Raw genomic sequence first — 24,198 nt, forward strand, 5'->3', positions numbered from 1 at the left:
TAGCAGCAAAACAAAACTCACCTTGATATCAAATATTCTTAAAAAATAAGATCTCTGTGGATTGTCCTTAACAAGACAAGCGACACCACTGCATTTCTTAGACCACATACAATTCCGATCTGCTGCATATAACTGTACCACTGCTGAAGACATAGTCTGCAAAATATAAAATTTATAGCCATTAGGTTCAAAATAACACTTAGACAACTACAACTCCTGCTGACATCTTGACTGCAACTTCATGACACCAAATCAGAACCACCCAGCTAAGCTGCTCCTGAATTCCTGACCCACAGAAAAAAAGGAGATAATATTCATTGTTTTTTTAAGCCACAATTTTTTCAAATAGTTTCCTATGCAGTAATAAATAACTACACAATAATAATACTAAAAATAATTATCGAAAGCTAATTTTACTGATGTTAAAATGTGTCAGGATATGTGCTAATAATAAGCACTTTCAGATATAACCCCATTTAATTATTTTTACTATTATAACCTCATTTTATGCTTGAGAAATCCAAAGTTAAAGAAGATAAATAACTAGCTCGTGAAGTTAAGTGGCAGAGTTGAAATTCAATGCAGGCAATTCGTGACTTCAAATCTTATTATTCTTACTCCCTGTAATTTACTGTTTTCCAATAAAGTGAACATTTAAGTAATGAAGTAGCAGTATTAGTAAAGGCTGACTTTTATACAGCAGTTAAGATACTAAGTCAAATTTGAAAGCAAGCTATGTGATTACTAATTATAGTGCTGGACACTTAGAACATAATATCATCCTTGAAGATAGATTCCAATATCTCCTTTTTAAAAGATGGTAAAACTGAGGGGAAGCAAGATTTTTAGTGACTTTTAAGTGACGTGCATATGGCCACACAGCTCGAAAGCATACTGAAGATATGAAAAATTATTTGAGTAACTATTGTTCCGATTTTCTCAAGATTATACCTAACTAGTACCCTTTTAGGTGCACAGAAGTGAAGCTAAATGGACACCTTAGACTAGAGCATTCAGACCTTCCAGTACACCACGTCACCACCTCCCTCATGACTGACTGTACCATGAAACAATGGAAACTTTCATTTACTTCTAAATTAAGTTTCTTTTTATTATAATCTAGACTGTAACTATCTGATCTTCGTTTCTGTAAGAGTGATACACACATATACTGGTATAACACTTACAAATCATCTAAAAACAGTAATTGCATTTTCTGATCCAGTAATCTCATTCTTAAAACTAGAAATTAAGGAAGTAATTTAAAATATAAAAATTATATTTTTAATAAAAAATATTTATATGAATATATATTATGGGTTTTTACTAGAAGTAATTTAAATAACGAGAAATAGGAGATGATTAAATAATTATGGTACGTCAATTCAATGAATACTAGGCATTGTAATAAAAAATAGACTATATTAATATTTGGAGATACTGTCATTTTGAGTTACTTAACTATGCCTGGGGAATGCTCCCCCTTGATAGGAGGATTCCAAAGAACTATTATATATATAAGTCTTTTGTAATAGTTAGAAATGTAAGATAAGTATACCGCTGGGGATCAAAATTTTATAAAGACTTTCACAGACATCAGTGCTCCATGTTGTTTTTAACTTTTGCAGACCAAACTCATCTTTAAATTTTACAGACAGTCATGAATAGGACAGAAAGGAGGAGGAAAAAGTCCACAAGAGTCATTAAAAAAATTATGAAGATATGAGCTTACAAACTAGGGTTTTGAGTTTAAAAAAGGAGAGTAAAGAATGTGGCTTGTTCAAAACATACTGTGCTCTTCTGCAAGTACACAGTCTCAGCATGACAGCTCGACAGGCTCCCTAACCTTAAACCCTAGCATTGAACATTTCAGAAAAATGGATTTATATATATTACCCAATGGTATGAAAGACAAGATTGAAGAATTCAAAAATCAGATGAAAAAATGTGTTTTCTACAGAAAATTCATATAAATTACAGCCTTTTTAGAACAGCACTGTCAAAATGCATTCATTTCTAAAAAGAAAAGCAATCAGGAAACCAGATACCAATAAAAAAATCTAAAAGTCCTCTTACTTTACTTTTTAACAGGAAACCAGAAATACAGCTTGCAAAAGAAAAAAAATGTGTTATTAAATTGAACCTGAACTTCCATTATGGAAATCCCCTTGCCAAAAGACCAAATATTAACATTGTAAAACATTGTCGGGATGTATATATGAATTTAAAACAAAGACCAAAAAAAACCCCCAAAAAACCCCACTCCAAATGAAGTTACATTTACACATTTATATAAATTTAAAACAAATTCTTAAAACATTTGCTTAAGAAATAAAACACTGTGAAACAGTTTTATAATTTTCCATACAAACACAGTTGGCATTATAAACCTTATTTTGTAACAATTTATAAAATTTTATTAAAGAACTCAACTAATTATAAGCAAGTTTTAATAACTGGATTCTCACCATTTTGCTACAACCTTTTGTCAGTCTAAGTGTGTCTATTTCATTCCTTAACTGGCAAAGTCTGAAAATTATAAGCCATAGCACCTTTTAAAGCCTTTTCTGATTAATTCAGAATTATAGTGAATGCAAGAATAGCTTACACACATAATATTTAATATATAAATGCTAGAAATACAAAAACAGTGACTATTCCTTAAACTCTAAATGACAGTGGCTTAATTAAGTTTGTAAAAACATTCCTTCCATTCCTTTAAAGTAATTACGGCTAATCAACTTCATTACTTCTTGTCTTTCATAATCAAGAAGGTACCACTGAAAAACAACCTAAGGGCAAGTACTTAGGAAAGGAAATACATTTCTTATTAGCTCAATGATGTTAGGGTTAAAATTTGTTCATTAAAAGGAAAAAGTACTCTATCATCTTTTGTACAAATAGAGCCTATGTTATACATCCTAATATTACAGTACTGAGTTACTGCAATACCATATTCATTCTCAGAACTTTCATTGTCAAGAGCAGAAATAAGTATGAATTCTGGGATGTGAATCTGTGTCTCACTGTCCTTTGGCAGGGCACTTTTACCTCCCCTGGGTTGACTCTTCACCAGTCAAGAAGTAATTTCCTGATTCCCTAAATTGAGATTATGTCTGCTTTTTCTTCACGTTTCTAAAGAATTTTTTTGTGTATCTTTTAACATCACAAATCTTATTCTAAAATAGAGTAATTTTTTGTACTGACTTATTACCCATTAGACTGTAACTCCCTTAAGCACCTAGTTTTTACAAGCTTTTACACTTGCATTTTACCTTTGCCCCATGTAAGCGAATATTTGTTAAATTAAAAACTGCATATTTTGATTTTGATTATGATAATGAATAAGAAATGACCCTGATTTTAAGGGCGTCATATCAGCAACTTACTTTCAAGTGACTTGAAAAAAAAATAATACATGTGTATATATAAAGAGAGAGAGGCATGAGAAAATGTTATAAACATCTGGCAAATCTAGGTGAAGGATATATATATATATGGATTCTTTGTACTTTATCTGCAACTTTTCTGTAAGTATAAAATTATTCCGAAATAAAAAAAAAATTAAAGAACAAATGATTCATTAAAATGTAAGGCTACTGGTCTCCTTCTACAGCCATGCCAGTCTTGAGAAGGAAGCTCTTTTCTCAAAGCCACTGCTATCTCCATATATATTAGCCACTGCCATGATGACCCAAAACCAAGAAAACTGCTACTTCCTCCAATTCCTTCTATATGTATACCAAAGAAGCTTCTTCCTGAAAAAGAAATCACAAACATATACCACTTCACTAGTTTAAATTCCTTTCATATTTTCAGAACCACCACATTATATAATAGGTCGGAGTAAGAATTTTAGATTAGGAAAATAGATGTTTCTTTTATTATAGAATCAGCTAATGACAGGGGAAAGACTGAAAAATACCAGGATTTATAGATCCTTACTTGACAACCAACTGACTGCAAGTACTAAGATGACTTACTACTGAGTAATTGTCTACAATTATTTTAATAATCCAATATACAATACTGCTAAAGGAAATAATTTTTAAAGATGTATTTTCAATGAATATCCCAAACAAACTGAATGTGGAAATAAAAATAATATGACTGAATAAAGTATTTTCTGTGATTACAATGCACTAGATTAATAATGGTCAAAACACTCCAGCTTGTATGCGTGTAGGTATATCTGTCCCCAAGTTTCTAAAATCTAATCTGGAAAAATCCATCCTAAGTTTTCTCATTACATAAAAGCTAAACTTTAAATGTTCTGATGAAGTATTCACATAAAATGTCTCATTATTATCCTGAATATAAAATGATGATATGAAACATTAAAAATTATAAAAATAAAGATGAAAATTGGTTGAATTCTTATAATTACTTAATTATGCAATGACCTCAAGGAGCAATTTCCTAAATAAAATCTAACAACCTCAGTTACATAGCAACCAAAAAAAAAAAAAAAAAGACAGAAACCACCAATTTAAAATATAGAAACAAAACTCCTGAGTGACAGTACCACTAAAAATTATCCAAGAAAAGAAAACAAATAATTTACTCTGGGAAGGAGGAATGTTATCACCTGGTAATTTCCACATGAGCAATAACCAGAAAAAGAAAAACAAAATAGAAAATGGTAGAGAATAAAAAAATAAATAAATAAAGACATAAGACACCACAAAAAAGTTATTTTTAAAAAAAGCAAAGCTAGAGGACTGGAAGAGGAGGAGGACAAAAGCAGTGAAGTAACAAACAGAATGCCAACAGAGAAGGAAAATGGAGCCAGATAAAAACAGCTGCTGGCTTAGGGAACAAGTACAAATAGTCTTTTAGGTCTTAGTAGCTATTTAAAAAAATTACTGTGCCAGGCATATTCATTCACCAAATGTTTACTGAGTACCTGCTATGTACATAGGATTGTAATAAATGGGGAGTAGGGAGGGAATGCAAGTGGGGATGAATACAAAATGAATTAGACATGGTCCTCATGTCTAATTAGAAACATGCGTTCTAACGGGGAGACAGAAATTAATAACAATTACAAATGCTATAATGGCAAAATCCAGCATGCAAGGAAAATGTAAAACCTATCTAGTGTGGGAAGGGCTCCCTAAAGTGACAACATACCTGAAGGATGAAAAGGGAAAGGGTTGGGGAACAAGTGGGGAGAAAACAGCATTCTAGGTAGATACATCAACAAAGAACCAACCATGGGGAAGTGCTAGGTTTGTTTTGGGAGCTATGTGAGGTGGACGATAAGAAAGAAGAGTGGAATTAAGTTACAGACTTAAAGTCACATCAAACATGGCTCAACTCTGTGGTTCAGAGCAATAAACAGCCACAGAGTGTGAAAAACTTGTCTGGAGTGGGATACAGTGGTATATCATTCCGGTGAGGGCCCTTGATGCCTCTCAGTATCCCAGTTCTTGTATACTCTCCTCTCCCACTGACCCTGGGTTTGTCCATATGACTTATTTTAATAAGATCTCAGCAAATAGAAGCTTGAAAAGTATTTGCACATTGTGGATTGCCCTCTTAGAAGTGCTGTCCTAAAACCTGGAGTGAAAGACTACATGAAGAGCAAAGCCCTAGTCATCCTACCTATCCTTGCGGAGCCCAGTTCCCATCAGACAAGTTGGCTGAATGCCACTACATGAATGAGCCTAGGTGACAGGAACAGACTAACCCAAAGAATCCTGAGAATTAAATTGATATTTAAGTCACAAAGTTCTGAGGTGGTCTGTTTGCAGCAACAGATAACAGAGCGTGAGGATTGTTTAAATCCTCTAGTTCCCTTCTCCATTCCATTTACACTGGCCATATGTTTAAAATTACCAGTAAAGTTATCAAAAGTTTTAAATTACAAATCATAAAAATTTTAGTGTACACTCTCATTACCAGCACATTTTCTTTTTTGGAACCATTTAAAATATGATTTTATATCCAAAAGCCTTACTAAAAAGGTATGTGCTAGGCAATAGAGTAGGCTCACTCACTAAACCATTCATAGCCAAACATCGATCTCATACGGTGCCTGTGATTTAAATTCATACATTTAGAAAACTGTACATTATGTGGTACCGATCAGCAATCAAATTTATAGATGCTAAAACTACAAATGGTATTCTTTTCTTCTTGAAGGACAATCATATACAGATAAAGGTAAGAGGAATATTGACATCAGACTGGGTCATGTTTGCAAGTAGGTGAGGACACTGTGTTAAAAGGAGCTCAGCACACAGGTGTGGCCTGCTCTTTTCTGCCTCTCCCTTTCCTGTAGTTTAAGTGGACCTGCTATAAGGAGTTTTTCTTCTCTTTCCTCCTTTGTCTCCTCTTCCCTTTTGTCTGCTTCTCTCTTGCGAGATCAGTTGGAATATGATAAAACCTGATGTCTGGGTTTGCATTTTTAAGGAACAAAGGTGGGAAGAAGGTCCCTGAGGATTCCAACCCCAGTTTACCGAAGTTTAAAATTACCAGCTGAGACTCAAACTCTAATAACAACACACACACACACACGCACACGCACACGCACACACACAACTCTTTATTCTGCAACCATTTTCCTATGCAAATAACAGTTTGAGATGAGTGTGGAAAGGTAGGTACTTTGGTCACTGACAGGATTTTGATACCCAAATCCTAGAGTCAAATATCATCTGATACCATTTTACCATAAATTGATCAAGCATATATTCCAATTCCCTCATTTTACAGATGAGGTCAATTTATTTGCCAAAGGTCATAATTGGTCAGCTCTGGCTGAACTTCCCAATCAGCTGTTCATTTTACATTTACCATATGCCACTACTCAATGATTCATCCAAGTTCTAATTTGTCAATATTGTTGCCTCATTTCATCTAAATGATTCTCTAAGAACTATACATTTCAATATAATTTTATTCCTCTACTGATCCCATTTGGTTTTAGTTTCTTACCTATTTTGAGAAAGGGAAGGAGAAGGTTGGCAGTGGTAATGGTGATAGTGGAAAATAGAAGTTTGCTACTGTATGAGAAAAAAAGATTTCTATGAAAAGAAAAATCTCAAATGTATGTAAGTTATACGTCCTGGGAACACAGGTAGATTTACCATAAAGTCAATTAGATGCACATTTCAGGTCCTTTACTTGGAAGAGCCCCTTACAAGGCTTGGCGTGTTCTCCTTAAGGGACACATGAGGTAGCAGCAACATCAACCTCACGGCTAGGGACTCCCTCTCTAGCTCTCCCTGAAGGTGATCTTGGTACTTCTTTCATCAAGGATGGACTACCACTATACCTGCCCAGCCCAGCAATAACCTGTCCCCTCGTAGACCACATGATACATCTAGACTCAAGCTTTAACTCCAAAGAAAAGGATCTAAATGAGTGCTGTCCTGCTCTCTGCTAGGGGTGGCACATCATGACCAAAATCCATGGGCACCTCAAGGGGAGGAGGCAGTAGTCCAGCCAGTTGGGATCAAAGAACTAGAGTTTTCCAAAGGCAAGAGCACCCTCTAAGCAAAGTGAAGGAAATTACACATGCACCATTACCAGTAGTTTCAAAAACTTTCTTTCAGCTTCACAACTATCAATAATAATTTAAAAAAAAGTAAATTTTGATCAAACACACTAGAACAGGAGTCTTGTTCTGTAAAGTGCCATACAGTTAATATTTTAGGCTTTGTAGGCTAATTAGTCTCTTTCAACTCTGTCGCTGTAGCATGCAAAAGCAGCCATGGATAATTTGGAGATGGCTGTGTTCCGATAAAACTTTATTTACAAACACATGCAGGCTGGATTCAGTCTACAGGCCATAGTTTGCCAAGCCTTGTGCAAGAGGAAAGATTTTCTATATAGGAAATATAAAATCGTTGTCATGTAAAGAGGTGATCAATGAATATGTGGCAAAAATATTAGGAAGAAATATCAAGAAGATGTATTAGTCAATTAATAATAATAGTAATGTTATAGTAATAAACTATTTTTTTGGATTTTGCCATGTTTATGTATTTGTTGTGACCTTACTTAAACATGCATTTTATACTTAATTTTGGATTCTTTTTTTAAAGAGAGCCCCTCCAAATTATATAAGCTCCAGGCCATAAAACCTGGATCAGCCTTACCTGAGATGAAAAAATGATTAATCAATTAATGCAACAGAATTTTGAATCTAAAGAAAATGGACTGCCTAAGCCAATATATTCCTTTCACAAAATCAAACAACATAGCAATTTTTTCACATACCATGACCTTATCCACTTAAGAAAACTGTGACTGAGCAATGTGTGTGTGAGGGGGAGGCAGGGTTCCTTTTCTAGTCCAATCTAAGAATCCTTCTCCTTCGTTTAACATTCTTAATAAATGATGACACAGCATCCTTGCTGTAATGGGGAGCTCTCAACTTGAGAGAAAAACTATCTTGTTGAGTAGTTCTGTTAGAAAATTCTTAATACTGAACCTAAACCTGTTTTCCTGGCAATTCCCACTCACAGATATTTTATTCTTTAACCACTTATTTAAATATCTATTGAGCATTTGCTATGTAATCAGCACAATGCTAGGTACCGTTGCTGCAATAACACAAAACTGGAGATATATACTGTTCCACTAATTACAGCATACTTATTTCTGTGTACTGGCAATATACAGGTCATCTCTTTGTTAGCTAAAATTTATTTTGATCATGCCTCATCTGCCCTTACTTATTGATTCCTTATCAGTCTGGTGGTCCTTGGTAAATTGAAGTAGATGACATGTGGTCTGATCAGTACAAAATAATAGTAAAATAATGGGAAAAATAATCTGTTCCCAGTAACATAAAGAAATGTACATATGGCCTCAATCTCATGTCTCACTGTATTCTGAAGACACATAGGACTGTCTTTAACTCATTATCCTCTCTCTTTCCTGATGTTCCATTTCAATTCCATGCTCCCAAATCACTACCCACCCCCATCCCCCCAAAAAAGTGTTAATACTTAACCTACTATTATAGCCTACTAATTGTAAGAATAAGCAACATGAGTTTGCCTAACAAGACAATTTGGTCAGCTTCAGTCATCAAAGTCAGAGGAAGGAAGCAGTTCCTCTTTTCACTAAGCTTTATCAAGAAGATTCTCCTCAAAAAAGTCGGTGGACTGGTTAGGTAATTAGGTCCTCTCAAACTACAAAAATGGTCGGGTTAAACATTTTCAGGAATTACTAAAGAATCAGATGAAATATAGAATCAAAAAGTCAACAGAAGCAAAACTGCTGGAACTAAATTTTTGTTTTGGAAAAAAAAAGCTTGGACAGGAAAAATTATGATCTCTGATATAGCTAGCAAGGGGTTTTCCCATCAGGACTCATAGAATCTAATAACAACTCTCCTGGAAAGAAGCCCAATTGAGTGCTTCCTCGACAGCAGAGCTGCCTAAGTTCTCTGCAGTCTAGCCCACGTACTCAGAAATTACAGGCAAGCATTACTCAATCTTGCTTATGTGGAATAGTAGCAAATTTACAAAACTCTGAGATACAAGTTTCTGATAATTAGCAGGGATGAGAAATATTACATAATCAAAGATAATATCACATATAGTGTGGAAGAAGAGCTATAATTGGCTGGCAATAACCCTAAAAGTTAAGTCTCATTATGACAGTGGACTTTGGAGCAAGGAAATATAGCATAGTAAAATATATTGTACTCAAAATGTTCACACAAATGACCTAGTTTATCATATATTGAGTTAAAATAAGTTCAATAATGTGTTTATTCAATTAAACCAGGGGGAAGAGGTAATACATTTTTTAAAGACTTTCATTAAAACCACTAAAATATTTCAAATCTTATATTTATTAATTCAAATCTTCAAAATCTGGCAACTGGAATTTTCTAGAGCATCAAGAAAAATAAAGTCTACAGGCATGCCACTCTGAACAAGCCCGATCCCATCTGACCTCGTAAGCAACGCAGGGTCAGACCTGGTTAGCACTTGGATGGGAGACCACCTAGGAAGACCAGGTGCTGTAGGCGTAAAAAATAAAAATTAAGGGATTGTGAACTGACAAGGTCCATGCAATCTGTTAGGTCAACCAAGGGCTGCTTCACCTTAAAAAAAAAGAAAGAAAGAAAAATACCCACTTAAATTAATTAAACCACAGTTCAGCTATACAATAGGATACTAACTATACAGCTGCTACAAAAAGAGAACAAATGAAGAGGCTCTTTAAATAATGATAACAAAAATCCTCAAGATACTTTGTTATATGAGAAAAAAAAGCAAGATGTATACAAAGGGCATGTATGCTATTATCTGTGCACAATAGCCAGAAGAAGAATAAATAATTTGCATTTGTCTTAGTATGCATAAAACTGTCTGGAAAGGGATACAGAAAACTGGTAGTTTTAGTTAGGGGTTGTGCGTGTGTGTGTGCATGCTTTTGTCAGTGAAGGAAGGATGGAAGAGAAACTTTTCCATTGCTTTTCATACTTTTTGATTTTAAATGAGGTGAATATTTTAGCTTTTCAAAAACTTAAATGATGATTCGAAAAATACACACACAAGAAAGAAAAAGACCAATTCAAGTCCTATTATGGATAAGTCTGGGGGTGGTGGGGTAAAGATCATCTTTCTGATCTAAGAACGGCAACCCGGGAAGAATTTCTAGTAGCTTTCAAAAGCTTCCCTTTAAAAATTCAGCAAAGTCAACATTGCTGAAAAAGCATACTACAGAGGCTAAAGTCATAAAGTAATAAAAAAGCAAACTTTGACAACCATAGCCTATGTCTGTAATGAAGGCCAAAGTCTAAGATTTCTTTCATAAACTGTCCTTTTGAGTCTTTTGAACTCTTAAAAACAATTGATCAAGATAAGCAAGTTTAAAATTCAATTGGCTTTGTCTTCTATACTAGTTATTCTGTATGTACCAATTCATAATTATTCAGGCATTTAAAGACAGTCACAGTAATATGTGTACATATTTTTTATACATAGATATATAAACACATTTGATTTGCTTGACTTTCATAAGGACAATCAAAGTGGAAGAAGGACATACAAAGAGAAAGCTAATCTGAGAATAAATAACAGTTTAAATTCAACATACAACCTAACTAAGGACTTTTTAAGTACATTTGACACTCTCCTATTCATTATGCATAAGAATTAAGAGATGCAAAAAAAGAAAAAACAAAAAAAACAAAACCACCTTTCTGAAGTTGTTTTTAAGACTGACACATTATTCACAATTGCAGACTTAAAACTGCAGTACAAAACATTAATAATGATCTAGTTAATAATTTGGAAAATAAATTATTTTTCCCATAAACTAGGTTTTATATATTTACTCCAAGAGCTCAATGTTGCTAATTTCAAAAGGCAATTTTATTCAAAATGCATGAACCAATATTTCTAACTCTGGTTGTTATTATTATTAAAATGGAATGAACACATAACTAGATGTTTGACTGCAATCTCTACAAAGGAGTAAGAAGTTAACTATATTAAAATAAAAAGTAGATGTTACTTTTTTTCTATTAAAAGAGCTTTACCATCAATAAATCAAGAACTTAGGAGTGGAAGGGAAGTGTGAGAATTTTACACAATATAATGCTAACTTTATAAAATTTACACTATGTGCTGTAAAGGCAGAAACAACAAGCTAATAATTTCTCTTTAAATGGAAAAGGTGACTCTTAGAGCCTATGTATACATTTAATACCTTGAATTTCTATGTATTTTTTAATGTGTAAATTATTTGGGAACTAATGCACTTTGAGCCAAGGAAACCTTTTACGATGTTACTGTCCTTTCCAGGTAAGCCCTTACCTGGGTGGCCAGGCAGGGCTGGTGGGAGGGTGCTGTTAGGTACTGGATTCCTCCTCTTCTGCTCTCTGGACATACATGTCTAATAAGGTAGTAAATTTTATTAGCCACATATAGCTATTTAAATTTAAAGTTGAAAATTCAGTTCCTTGATCATACTAGCCACATTTCAACTGCTCCGTAGTCATAGGTGACTACTATATTGGATATCACAGATACAGGATACGTCCATCATCATAAGTTCTATTGGAGAGTACTGCTCTGGAAAGTCCCAGGGAAGAGATTTTATATAAATACTTTCTCAGAACAAGTGGTGTAATTAATAAGGTCAAGATAGGACAGAGCTGGGATCATTAGACAAATAATAAATAAAAAGAATTAATAAAATCGTATTTGTTCACAAAATACCTGGTAAACTTAGAAACTAAATTTGAATAAGGCATTAAATTCAATTTAACAAATATTTCTTATGTGCTGAAAATAGATAATTAAGGATGGTTCCTGTCTTAAAGGAGTTAATAACTTAGTAAGGAAGCTATGTTTAAAAATATTTTTAAAAATAACAAAGTATGCCATAAGTACCAAAATGAAAGCAGAAATAAAGTGCTCTGGAAGGCTGAGAAGGGAGCCCTGAATTCTGACTGAGGACGAGATGAGGGCAGAGAATCAGGAATGTCCCACGGAAATATAGTGTGACACCTGAAAGCACTGACTCTGTAATAGATCCCACCACTTATAAGCTATATTGATTTAGGTGATTACTTAACTTCCCTATCCTCTCCATCTGTGAAATGGGTATATTATTGACTTCATTTTGGATCGTTATAATGAATAAATTAGTTAATACATGTAAATGCTCTAAAAAGTTCCTTTATCATGATGTTATTAGAATTAAATAAAATAACATACCAAAAGTGCTTAGAAAATTGCCTGGTACTGTATATATATTAGATATTAATTATATTGGCATTATCAGGTTTATCAGTTGTTATATTTCCAATCAGATCATTTTTAAAGCTCTACTACAGAACTGTAATTAGTTACAGAAATTAGTATAGGCTTTCCTCAGTATCCACAAGGAATTTGTTCCAGGACCCCTATCGGACACCAAAATGTTCTGATGCTTAAATCCTTTATTCAGCCCTCTGCATCCGTGGATGCGGGACCCTTGGATATAGAGGGCCAACTGTAAATAGAGGCCTAGTATTTCCTGTTTGCAGCAAGCTGGTCAATTAAAAAAAGAGAGAGAACCAGAAAAAAAAAACAAACCCAAATTTCCAAAATTATGGCTACCCTTGCCTTTAGTGTCTGCAAATCTGCGATTAGGTGACTAAAAAAGCACCTCAGTACAGTAAATATTTTTAACAATGGCATCTAAAGCAGGTTTGGGTCAGTGAGAGACCAAATAAATAATCATGTACTATATCTTAATAGGATTTCACTACCTTTTATGTATATGATAAACCTGCCTTGCTGGCACTATCTGTTTCCCAACCCCAATACTTGCAATGTTAGACACCTGCTGCCTCTGTCTAGGAACAAGTTCCTGTGCTAAAGTTCAATCAATTAAGATTCTCTCCCAGGAATTTAGAATCCCAAGCATAGTCACAGACAGGACTGAGTGGTTTGGGGAAGAGATAACTGGAGAAGTCCCACCGATGCCTGCTGCTGTTCTCAGAGCTTCCCAGCTTCCTATTGTTCCTGAATTGTTATTGCTCAATTCTGTTTTGGATTCCATGGGGGTCATCTGGTAGACAATAAATTCCTTTTTGCTTAAGCCAGACAGAACAGTTTCTGTTACTTGTATCCAAAAAAGAAAAGGGGGGGAAAAACCCCCCAAAACTTAATATACGTCTTAAAGTAAATATATTATGTATATTCTCATACCTCTGAGATTTTAATGAAAATAAATGAGCAAGGACTTTTTTTTCACCATATGCATATGCTATTATGTACGACTGAGATCTAAAATTTATACCTTCCTTTTAGCCTTAAGTTTAATCACAGCCTGAGAAACTCTGCCTTTATTTTATTCTCCATAATTCTTCTTGCCGATTATCTTTTAATATATAAATTCATGCTTAAAAACAAAATAGTATAAACAATAATATAAATGGAGCCACTTTACAATGGAGCTGGAGCTGCTATTAGAGCACAACTGCTTTGCACTACTTATGCCTCAAATCTTTGGAATGTTAAAACAGGGCAAAATAACCTTTGGTCTGGGCCTAAAACAACACTGTATCCCAAAGAACTATTTGCAATAACAAGAAAGCAGTTATTATGACTACTGGACTGATGACTACTGGACTGAAAATTTAAAACATTGTTTAGAATTAACATCGCTATGTCATGTTATCTGTACCAACAGAAATGTCTTCCTCCTATTGATGTAACCATTCCCCGCCCCCTTCTCATAAGTACCTACTGCCTTTGTTTCCTAATCAGAACACTATTTTGACTTCTGCCGGAATCAGTGATTTCCCCAATAGCTATTCTTAATGATCTCAAATAAATGCTTGTTGCCTCCCAGTTTGACAGGCCTTTTTATTTTTAGGTTAACAATGACAGGTTGCTATTTGATAAGAATAAGGTCCAAACTCTTTTGCAAGGATTCAAACAATTTCATAATCTGAGGAATTAACAACTTTCACCTTCATATAACTCAATATATATCAGAGACAGCAATCAAATAATCTGCAGATGCCCAAACATACCATACTTTTCACCTTAGCTACATCCCAACAGGATGTGAATCATTCCTTTGTCCAGCGATATCCATGCTGTATACGCTACCCGCCCATTAGTCACCAAGTAGCCATCCTGGTTATCAGATCAACTATCCTAGTATCGCAGTGCTTGTGTTCAAATAACCCTTATTTTGCTTAATAATGGCTCCAAAGTGCAAGAGTAGAGATAGGATCCATTTTCAGTGGATACATATGGATTTACCATTTCCTAGGGAATTGGTAAATCCATATGTATCCACTGAAAATGGTATACTTACATGTAATAATGTCAATAAAAGTTAATGTCTGTGCTTGTGGAGGTGTGTTTGCTCAGAGTAAATACATGTGTACATTTATTCAATACTTCACACAAAACAAAACCCAGAAAGAATAGACAAATATGTTAATACATTATTTCTGTGTGATTTCCACTTTTATCATTATTATTTTGTGAACTGCCAAACTCTGCACTGTACAATAGAAATATAATGTGAATCACATAAGCAATATCAAATTTTCTAGTAGCCAATATGTAAATTAAAAGTAGATGTGTTCAGTGATTATGAATAAGTGAAATGAATGACAGCAGTGATGTAAGGGATGAGATGAAGAAATTGGGAATACTCTGTAATAAGGTGCCACTACTAACCAGGAAATAATATAATGTTATTTAAAACCAAATTTAAATTTACTGTAAATGCACACTGCTAAACGATAGGGCAAAAAAAAAACCAAAAACAAAAAACATTTTTTAAAGTATAACTGATATGTTGAGAGAAAATGGAAACATATAAAATGCTCAATCAAAACCAAACAAAGCAGAAAAGGAATGGGAAAAAAAAGAAACAAAGAACAAGGGCAACAAACAGGAAATAGTTAGCAAATAGTCAATATCAATCCAATTATATCGATAATCACTTTAAATGTAAATGGTTTAAAAACACAATTAAAAAACAGAGACTGCCATAGTGGATTTAAAAAAAAGACCCAACTACATATTATCTACAAAAAACAATTTCAATTATAAAGACATGTAGATTAAAAGCAAAGAGATAGAGGAAAATGTACTATCCTAACACTAATTGAAAGAAAGCTGGACCAGCTATCTTAATTTTGGGCAAAGCATGCTTTAGAGGAAGGAAAATTATCAAGGATAAAGAGGGACATAATATATTACATAATAATAAAGGGGTCAATTCTCCAAGAAAACATAACAATCCTTAATGTGTGCGCATTTAACAGTAGAGCATCAAAATACATGAGGCAAAAACTGATAGAACTACAAGGAGAAACAGATAAATCCACTATTTTAGCAGGAGATTTCAACACCCTTGTAAATATCTATCAGCAATTGACAGATCTAGGCAGAAAATCAGTAAGGACAGAGCTGAACTCAACGCCATCTATCCATTGATCAGAGGGATCTAGTTTATATTTTTAGAATACTCTTCAACAACAGCAGAATACACATTCTTCTCAAGCTCACATGGAATAATCACGAAGACAGACCACATTCTGGACCATAAAACACAACAAATTTAAAGAATAGAAATCATACAAAGTATGTCCTCAGACAACAGTGTACAAATCAGCAAAAAAAAGCTGGATATTTTCAAAAATATTTATAGATCAAACATACTTCTAAATAACATGTGGGTCAAAGAAGTCTCAAGAGAAATTTAAAAATATTCTAAATGAAAATGAAAATATAACTTATCAAAATTTGTGGGATGCAGCAAAAGCAGTGCTTAGAGGGAAATTTATAACATTGAATGCATATATAAGAAAAGAAAAAAAATCTAAAATCGATAACCATCTACCTTAGGAAACTGGAAAGAGAAAAGCAAAATAAATTCAAAGCAAGCAGAAGAAAAGAGAAAACAAAAATTACAGGAGAAATCAATGCAACTGAAAACAGGAAATCAATAAGGAAATAAAAAGATCAATAAAATAGATATAGTTCTAGCCAGGCTAACCAAGAAAAGAGAGAGAAGACATAAGTAACAAAAATGAAAGAGAGCCATCACTACTAATCCCACAGACATTAAAAGGACAGCAAAGGAATATTATGAACAGCTCTATGTCCACAATTTGATAACTTAGATGTAATAAACCAATTGTTTAAAAGACACAATTTGCCAAAATTCAGACAAGGAGAACTAGATAATCAGATAAATGTGTCTAGCAAAGAAATTCAATCTGTAATGAATAAGCTCCTAAAACAGAAAACACTAGGCCGAGATGGTTTCGCTGATGACTTTGACTAAACATTTAAGAAACGATACAAATTCTCTAAAATCTCGTCCAGAAGATAGAAACAGAATTACCCTAGTATCAAAAACCAGATAAAGGCATAACAAGAAAAACTACAGATTATACATCTCATGAACATAAATGCAAAAATCCTCGACAAAATATTAGCAAGCTGAATCCAACAATATATAAAAAGAATTAAATTCCATAACCAAGTAGGATTTATCCCGGGAATGCAAAGTTTTTAACATTCAATGTTAAATTTTAACATTTAATAAAATTTAACAATTTTAACAATATAATCTATCACATTAACAAGCCATAGAAGAAAAACCACGATCACATGAATAGATGCAGAAAAAAACACATTTGACAAAATCCAAAACCATTTTCAACAAACTTAGAGGGGAACTTCCTCAACTTGACAAAGAATATGAAAACCTACAACTAAACTTATACTTAGCGGTGACAATCATATCAGAAACAAAGTCCGCTCTCGTCACTCCTATTCAGCACTACCAGAAGTCTTAGGTAATGGAACAAGGAAATAAAATAAAAATACAGATTGAGAAGGAAAAATAAAACTGTCTTTGTTTGCAGATGACATGATTATCTATGCGGAAAATCCTAAAGAATTAAAACGACGACAATGACAACAAAATTACAGAAACTAATAAGCAAGTATAGCCAAGTTGTATGATACAAATTAATATACAAAAGTTAATTGGTTTCCTATATACCAACAATGAAAGACTGGGATTTTAAATTAAAAAACAAATACCATTTACGTTAGCACAAAAAAAAGTAAACAAAAGAAAAATATTTAGGTATAAATCAAACAATACATATATAAAATCCATATAATTACAAAATTCTGAAGAAAGAAATAAAAGAAAATGTAAATAAGCAGAGACATTTCACACTCATGGATAGGAAAACTCAATATTGTTCAGATGTTGGTTTTTCTCAGCTAGATCTATAAATTCAACAGAATTCCGAAGTTATTTTGAAAATATCAACAAACTGATTCTAAAGTTTATACAGAAAAGCAAAAGACACAGAATAGTCAATATAATACTGAAGAAAAAGATCAATGTCAGAGGACTGAAACTATCTGACTTTAAGACATACTATAGAAGCTACAGTAATCAAGGCAGTGAAACTGACAGGAGGAGAAACAAAGAAATTAATTAATGACAATACAGAGCCCAGTAAACCAACACAAACATATTCAACTGATCTTTGACAAAGGAACAGTGACAATCCAATGGAGAAGAATAATCTTTTTTTTTTTTTAAAATACATATCCATATACAAAAAAATATCTTACTGATCTTACATCTTTCACAAAAATTAACTCAAAATTGATCATAAACCTAAATGTCAAATGCAAAGCTATAAAATTTCTAAAAGATAGTTTAGAACAAAGGGGAAAATCTAAGTGTCCTTGGGTTTCACAATGACTTTAGAAATAACACCAAAAGCACGATCCATGAAAAGAAAAAACATTGGTAAGTTGGGCTTCATTAAAATTAAAAACTCTGTTCTTCAAAAGACACTGATAGAAGAACGAAAAGCCACAGACTAGGAAAAAATATATGCAAAACACATACCTGATAAAGAATGTATAGCCTTAATAGACAAAGAATTCTTAAAACTCAACAATAAGAAACAAACAACCCAACTAAAAACTGGGCAAAAAGATCTAAATAGACACCTCATCAAAGAAGATATAAATAAGGATGGCAAATAAGCACAGGGAAAGATGCTCAGCATACAGCATTAGAAACTGCAAATTAAAACAATGAGATATGACTATAAATCTATTAGAATGATTAAAATCCAAAGAAAAGGCAACACCAAATTCTGGTAAGGATGTGCAACTCACACTTTGCTGGTGGGAATGCAAAATGCAACAGACACTTTGGCATACAGTTCAGTAGTTTCTTACAAATGCAAGCATAGGCTTACTATATGATGCAGCAATCATGCTCCTAGGCATTTACCCAAAAGGGTTGAAAACATACCCACACAAAACCTAGCACATGAATGTTTATAGCAGCTTATTCATATTAAAAAACAAATACCATTTACATTAGCACAAAAAAAAGTAAACAAAAGAAAAATAACTGCCAAAATTTGGAAGCAATCGAGATTTCTTTCAATGGGTAAATAGATAAACAAACCATGGTACGTCCATACAATGAAATACTACTCAGTGATTAAAAGAAACAAGCTATCAAGCTACATAATGGCATGGTGGAAGCTTAAATGCAAATTGCTAAGTGAAAGAAACTAGTCTATAAATATAATATACTACATTTTTCCAGTTATATGACATTTTGGAAAAGGCAAAAGTAAAAAAAAAAAAAAATCAGTGGATCCCAGGGTTATGGCAGAAGAGAAGAGGGATAAATAGGTGGAACATATGATATTTTTAGGGCAGTGAAACTATTCTATATGATATGGTAATAGTGGATACATTATATTCATTTGTGAAAACCAAAACCTATAGATCTGTACAGGAGTTAACTTGTACAAACTGTATAAGTATAAACTATAGACTTTTGTTAATGTATCAATATTGGTTCATGAATTTAAACAAATGTATCACATTAATGAAAGATGTTAAGAACAGGGAAAACTAGAGTGGGGGGAGAGAGATGGTATAAGTGAACTCTGTACTTTTTGTATAATTTTTCTGTAAACCTAAAATGGCTGTATAAAACAGTCTATTAATTAAAGAGAAAGAAATCTAAGCTAGCTATCTTCAATATTGAGAAAGCAGTCTTTCAAACACAAATTTGGACCAACAATCAAGAATAATCAGATAATTAAGGAAAACAGCAGCAAATAAGAGGAAGAATACATGAATATACATTGAAAAACTTTTCCAATGATGAGAATTAAAAAAATAAATTAGGATCTTCAGATATATTTAATTAGCTACTACTGCAAAAAAAAAAAAAGGCTGCTCTTAAAAAACAGCAATTAGTAATTATCGAAGATGTCAGTGGAAAATAAAACTTAACACTAAAAATTCAAAGGACTGGTTAATAAAGTCAAGATAAATTTCACAATATCTGGCATCCAATCAAAAATTACCAAGCCTATAAGAAAGCAGAGAGGTGTAGGACAATTTCAAACAGTCCACGTGTGTAATCGAAGGCCGGAGGGGCGGGGGGCAGTAGATATTTGAAAAAGTGTCTAAAAATTTTCCAAACTCCACATAAACATAATAAACTCACAGATCCAAGAAATTCAAGAAATCCCAACAAAAGAGACAATAAAACTACACCAAAGCAAATCACAGATTCCTTAAAACCAGTAATAAAAAAATCTTAAAAGCAGTAAGAGAAAAAAGATACATTATGTACAGAAGATTTTTAAAAAAAGGGTAACAGCAGATTTTCCGTCAGAAATAATGCAAACCAGATGGCACTGGAGCAACATCTTTAAACTACAGAAAGAAGAAAACTATCAACCTAGAATTTTACATCCAGAGAAAACGTCTTTCAAGAATCAAGGCAAAATTTATGGACTGTTCAGACACAAAGCTGAAAAAAATTTATCAACAGCAGACCTACACTATAAGACCGGAGTTGCAGACTGGTACCGGTCTGGTCCGCAGCCTGTCTGGAACCAGGCCGCACAGCAGGAGATGACAGGCAGGCCTGCAAGCGAAGCTTCACTTGTATTTGCAGCTGCACCCCAGCGCTTGGCTCAGCTCCACCTCAGATCATCAGGCATTAGATTCTCATAGGGGCACTGGTCCCTGGTGCCAAAAAGATTGGGGACCACTGCTATAAGAGATATTTTAAAAAATACTCTGGTCAAAGAAAACAAAAGAGAAAAGTCTAGATAGATCAAACTGAGGAAGTAGGGTACCAGAAGTGATAACCAAATGGGTAAATATAAGAACTTTTTTCTTAGTTTTAAAATCTCTTTAAAAAGTAATTGAATCTTTACAGCAAAAAAAAAAAAAAAAGACAATGTAGCATCGAGTTTATAACATATGAAGAAGGTAAAATGTATGGCAATAATATAGCATAATGACCTAAAGGGAAGAAATGGAATTATGCTATTTTAAAGTTCTTATACTAAATGTGAAGTGATATAATAGCCTTTGAAAGTAGACTGTGGTAAGTTAAATGTGTATACTGCAAATCCTAAAGTGACTACAAAAACAGCAAAATAGGTACAATAAATAAAAAAAAGGAGATTAAAAGGAAACAAAAAAAGACTAAAGCAATCTAAAGAAAGGCAGAAAGAGAAAAAGAACAAAGACTGTGAGACAAAGAGAAAATAGCAAGATGGTAGATTTAAACCTAATCATATCAATAATCACAGTAAGTGTAAATGGTCTAAGTATCCAAATTAAAGAGCAAATATTGAGATTGTATTTAAAAAGCAATACCCAACTATGCCCTGCCTATAAGAAACACATTTGAAATGTGAAGACACAAAGAGATTAAAAGTAAAAAAATGAAAAAATGATTATAGCACCAATCAAAAGAAAGCTTCAGTGGTTATATTAACATCAAAATTGATTTCAGAGCCAAGTACACCAAGAACAAAGGGGGTCATTTCATGACGATGGTCAATTTTTTGAGAAGATATAATTAAAAATGTTTATGCATCTAAAATGTATGAAGCAAAACTAACAGAACTGCAAAGAGAAACAGACAAGTTTATAATTATAGTGGAAGAATAAAATACCCCTATCTCAGTAATTGATATAGCAGGTAGAGAAAGAAAATCAGTAAGAATAAAGAAGACTTAAACTACACTATATTTTTAAGTGTATGTGGAACACCAATTTAGACCACATTCTGGGCTATAAAACTCTGCTCAATAAAAAAGGATTCATATGTTCTCCAAAAATAATATAATTAAGTTAGAAATCAACAGAAAGACATCAGGAAAATTCTTAAATCTTTGGAAACTAAATTGCATATTTCAAAAGAAAAAAAACCAGCTGGGTCAAAGAAATGAAAAAGAAAATAATGAAAGTCACTTAAATAATGAAAATGAAAATAAGACCTCTCCGATATGTGAGATGCCACTAAAGCAGTGTTCAGGAGGAAAAGTATAGCACTAAATACCATATTAGAAAATGAAAAAGGTCTCAGAACAATTACTTTAGTAGTTACCACCTTAAGAAAAACTACAAAAAGCAAATTAAAGGCAAAGTAAGCAGAGGGAAATAATAAAGATCAGAGCAGAAATCAATAAAATAGAAAACAAGAAAAATAGAAATCAATTAAACTAAAACCTGTTTGTTTAAAGTAAAATTAATAAACCTTTAGCAAGACTGATCAGGAAAAAAAATCATATGCCTGGAATTTACTTGAAAATAATACAGGAAGGGAAAAAGTGGGTAGCAATATAAAGCAAACAAGATTAACTATATGTTGATACCCACTAATGCTGGCTGATAGGTATATGTAGGTTCATTATGCTATTTCACTTTGTGTATGTTTAAAATCTTCCATAATAAAAAATGTTTCTCTTTTCTTTTTTTTTTTTTAAGATTTAGATATACTTCATATAAACTGTCTGGAATATGACCCCTTTTAGGTAAAATGCAAAAACACACACATACACACACAGGATGGGAAAGAGTCATATCAAATCATTAAGAAGATCTTTCTATGGAGCCTAATTGTATTGAGGGATGAGAAGAGCAAAGGGATATTCAAACTTTTAACTCTGTATAGTGCATTTTTTATGTGTTTTTGTTTGTGTGTGCTTTAAATAATGAGTATAACTGGGTGTTACTTTTGTAGTTAAAAAAGATTTTAATGTCTACTACACATAAGAAAATTATAAAATACAGAAGAAAATAGACTTAAATAGTAAATAAAAAAGACTTTCTTTGTAACTAGAAGCCTCAGTATGTCAATTCTTCCTAAATTAATCTACAAATGCAGTGCTATTCCAAATCAAAGCAATATTTTTTTGGTGAGGGATAGGGGTGAGAGGTAAGGTCCTGAAAAATACTAAGCATAGGCACATAAAAACAGCCTGAAAATATTGAAAAGGAGAGTAATGAGGGGCTTAATACTAATCAAACTGTATCATTATTAAATGCTACACTAATTAAAAATTCTGGATACTGGCAAATAAACAGATGAAATAAATAAAAACGAATGCAGAAATGAGTCTAAACCCATCTGGTTATTTAGTAAATTATAACGGTAGCATTTCAGATATGTGGGAGAAAATAAATTGCTGAATAAATGGTGTTGAGACATCTAGCCAACTGTAAAAATAAAAAGCTGAATTTCTACTAGTTTTCCAAAGTTACTTCCAGAAAGATCAAAGTTAATATGTTCAAAATAAATCCATAAAAGTAATAGGAAAATGTGAGTAAATATTATTGCATTTCTGAGCTAGGACAGTATTAAATAAAAACCTGATATAATAAAAAAAGATGATTACATTTAACTACACAAACATTTAAAACCTATGTAATGACCAAAAAACACCAAAAATATTTGTCAAAGATAAACAAACTGCCCCCAAATACTGTAATTTATAAGATAATTACTATCCCTAATGAGTTCTTCAAGTCACTAAGAAAAAATAACCCAGTAGAAAAATGGTCTAAAGAAAGAACAGACAATTCAAAGATATATAAATGATCAACAGACATGAAAATACGTTTAACTTCATAAAAACTACAAGTCAATTAGATTTTTTGACCAGTGAAATTGTCAAAAGCAAAAAAAAAAAAATTAAATCCTAGTGTTGATGAGAATATAAAAATTTGGTAACTATTCTGGAAGACAATTCAGCCATATTTATTAGTATTTTTAATGTTCATGCCCTCTGACTTCATTTCTTAAAATTTATTGTATAGAAATACTTAGAAGGGATACATAGAAATATGTATTTGAATGTTTATTATAACACTGTTTCTAAAGGCGAAACTTAGAAAGTAAAAATACCCTTTATTGCAGGTTGAATAGTGTCTCTCTAGAAGATATGTTGAAGTCATAACCCCTGTATGTGAGTGTGACTTTATTTGGAAAGAGGGTCTTTGCAGATGTGACCAAGTTAAGATGAGGTCATTAGGGTTGACACTAATCCAATGACTGGTGTCCTTATAAGAAGACAAAGGCAAACAAGTAGAGAACACCATGTGATTACATAGGTAGAGATTAGAATCATGAAACTATAAGCCAAGGAACATCAAGGGTTGCCAGCAAATACCAGAAGCTAGGAAAGAGGCATGGGACAGATTCTGTCTCAATGTCTCTAGAAGTGTGAGAATAAGTCTGTGTTTTAAGCCACCCAGTTTGTGGTATTTTGTTAGGGCAGCCCTAGGGAACTAATACAATAGAGGTTAATAAGTTACCAGAAACTCATAAAATACAGGATGTAGTAATAAAAGGTATGCAGTAGGTACACATGGACGTGGA

At 33.0% G+C, this 24,198-nt stretch overlaps 1 protein-coding gene and 1 pseudogene across 1 annotated transcript in view; one reads left to right on the forward strand and one right to left on the reverse strand.

Annotated features, from left to right (window-relative positions):
* Positions 1 to 24,198, reverse strand: part of WASL (Wiskott-Aldrich syndrome like) — a 65,872-nt gene that overhangs the window by 35,680 nt on the left and 5,994 nt on the right. The window contains exon 2 of the mRNA XM_011357173.2: positions 22 to 156. Within this exon, the coding sequence (XP_011355475.1) occupies positions 22 to 156 (135 nt within the window). The remainder of the gene's footprint in view (positions 1 to 21; positions 157 to 24,198) is intronic.
* LOC111737986 lies at positions 9,879 to 9,997 on the forward strand (annotated as a pseudogene).

Source organism: Pteropus vampyrus, unplaced genomic scaffold (assembly GCF_000151845.1).
Source record: "Pteropus vampyrus isolate Shadow unplaced genomic scaffold, Pvam_2.0 Scaffold33, whole genome shotgun sequence".
Lineage (NCBI taxonomy): Eukaryota > Metazoa > Chordata > Mammalia > Chiroptera > Pteropodidae > Pteropus > Pteropus vampyrus.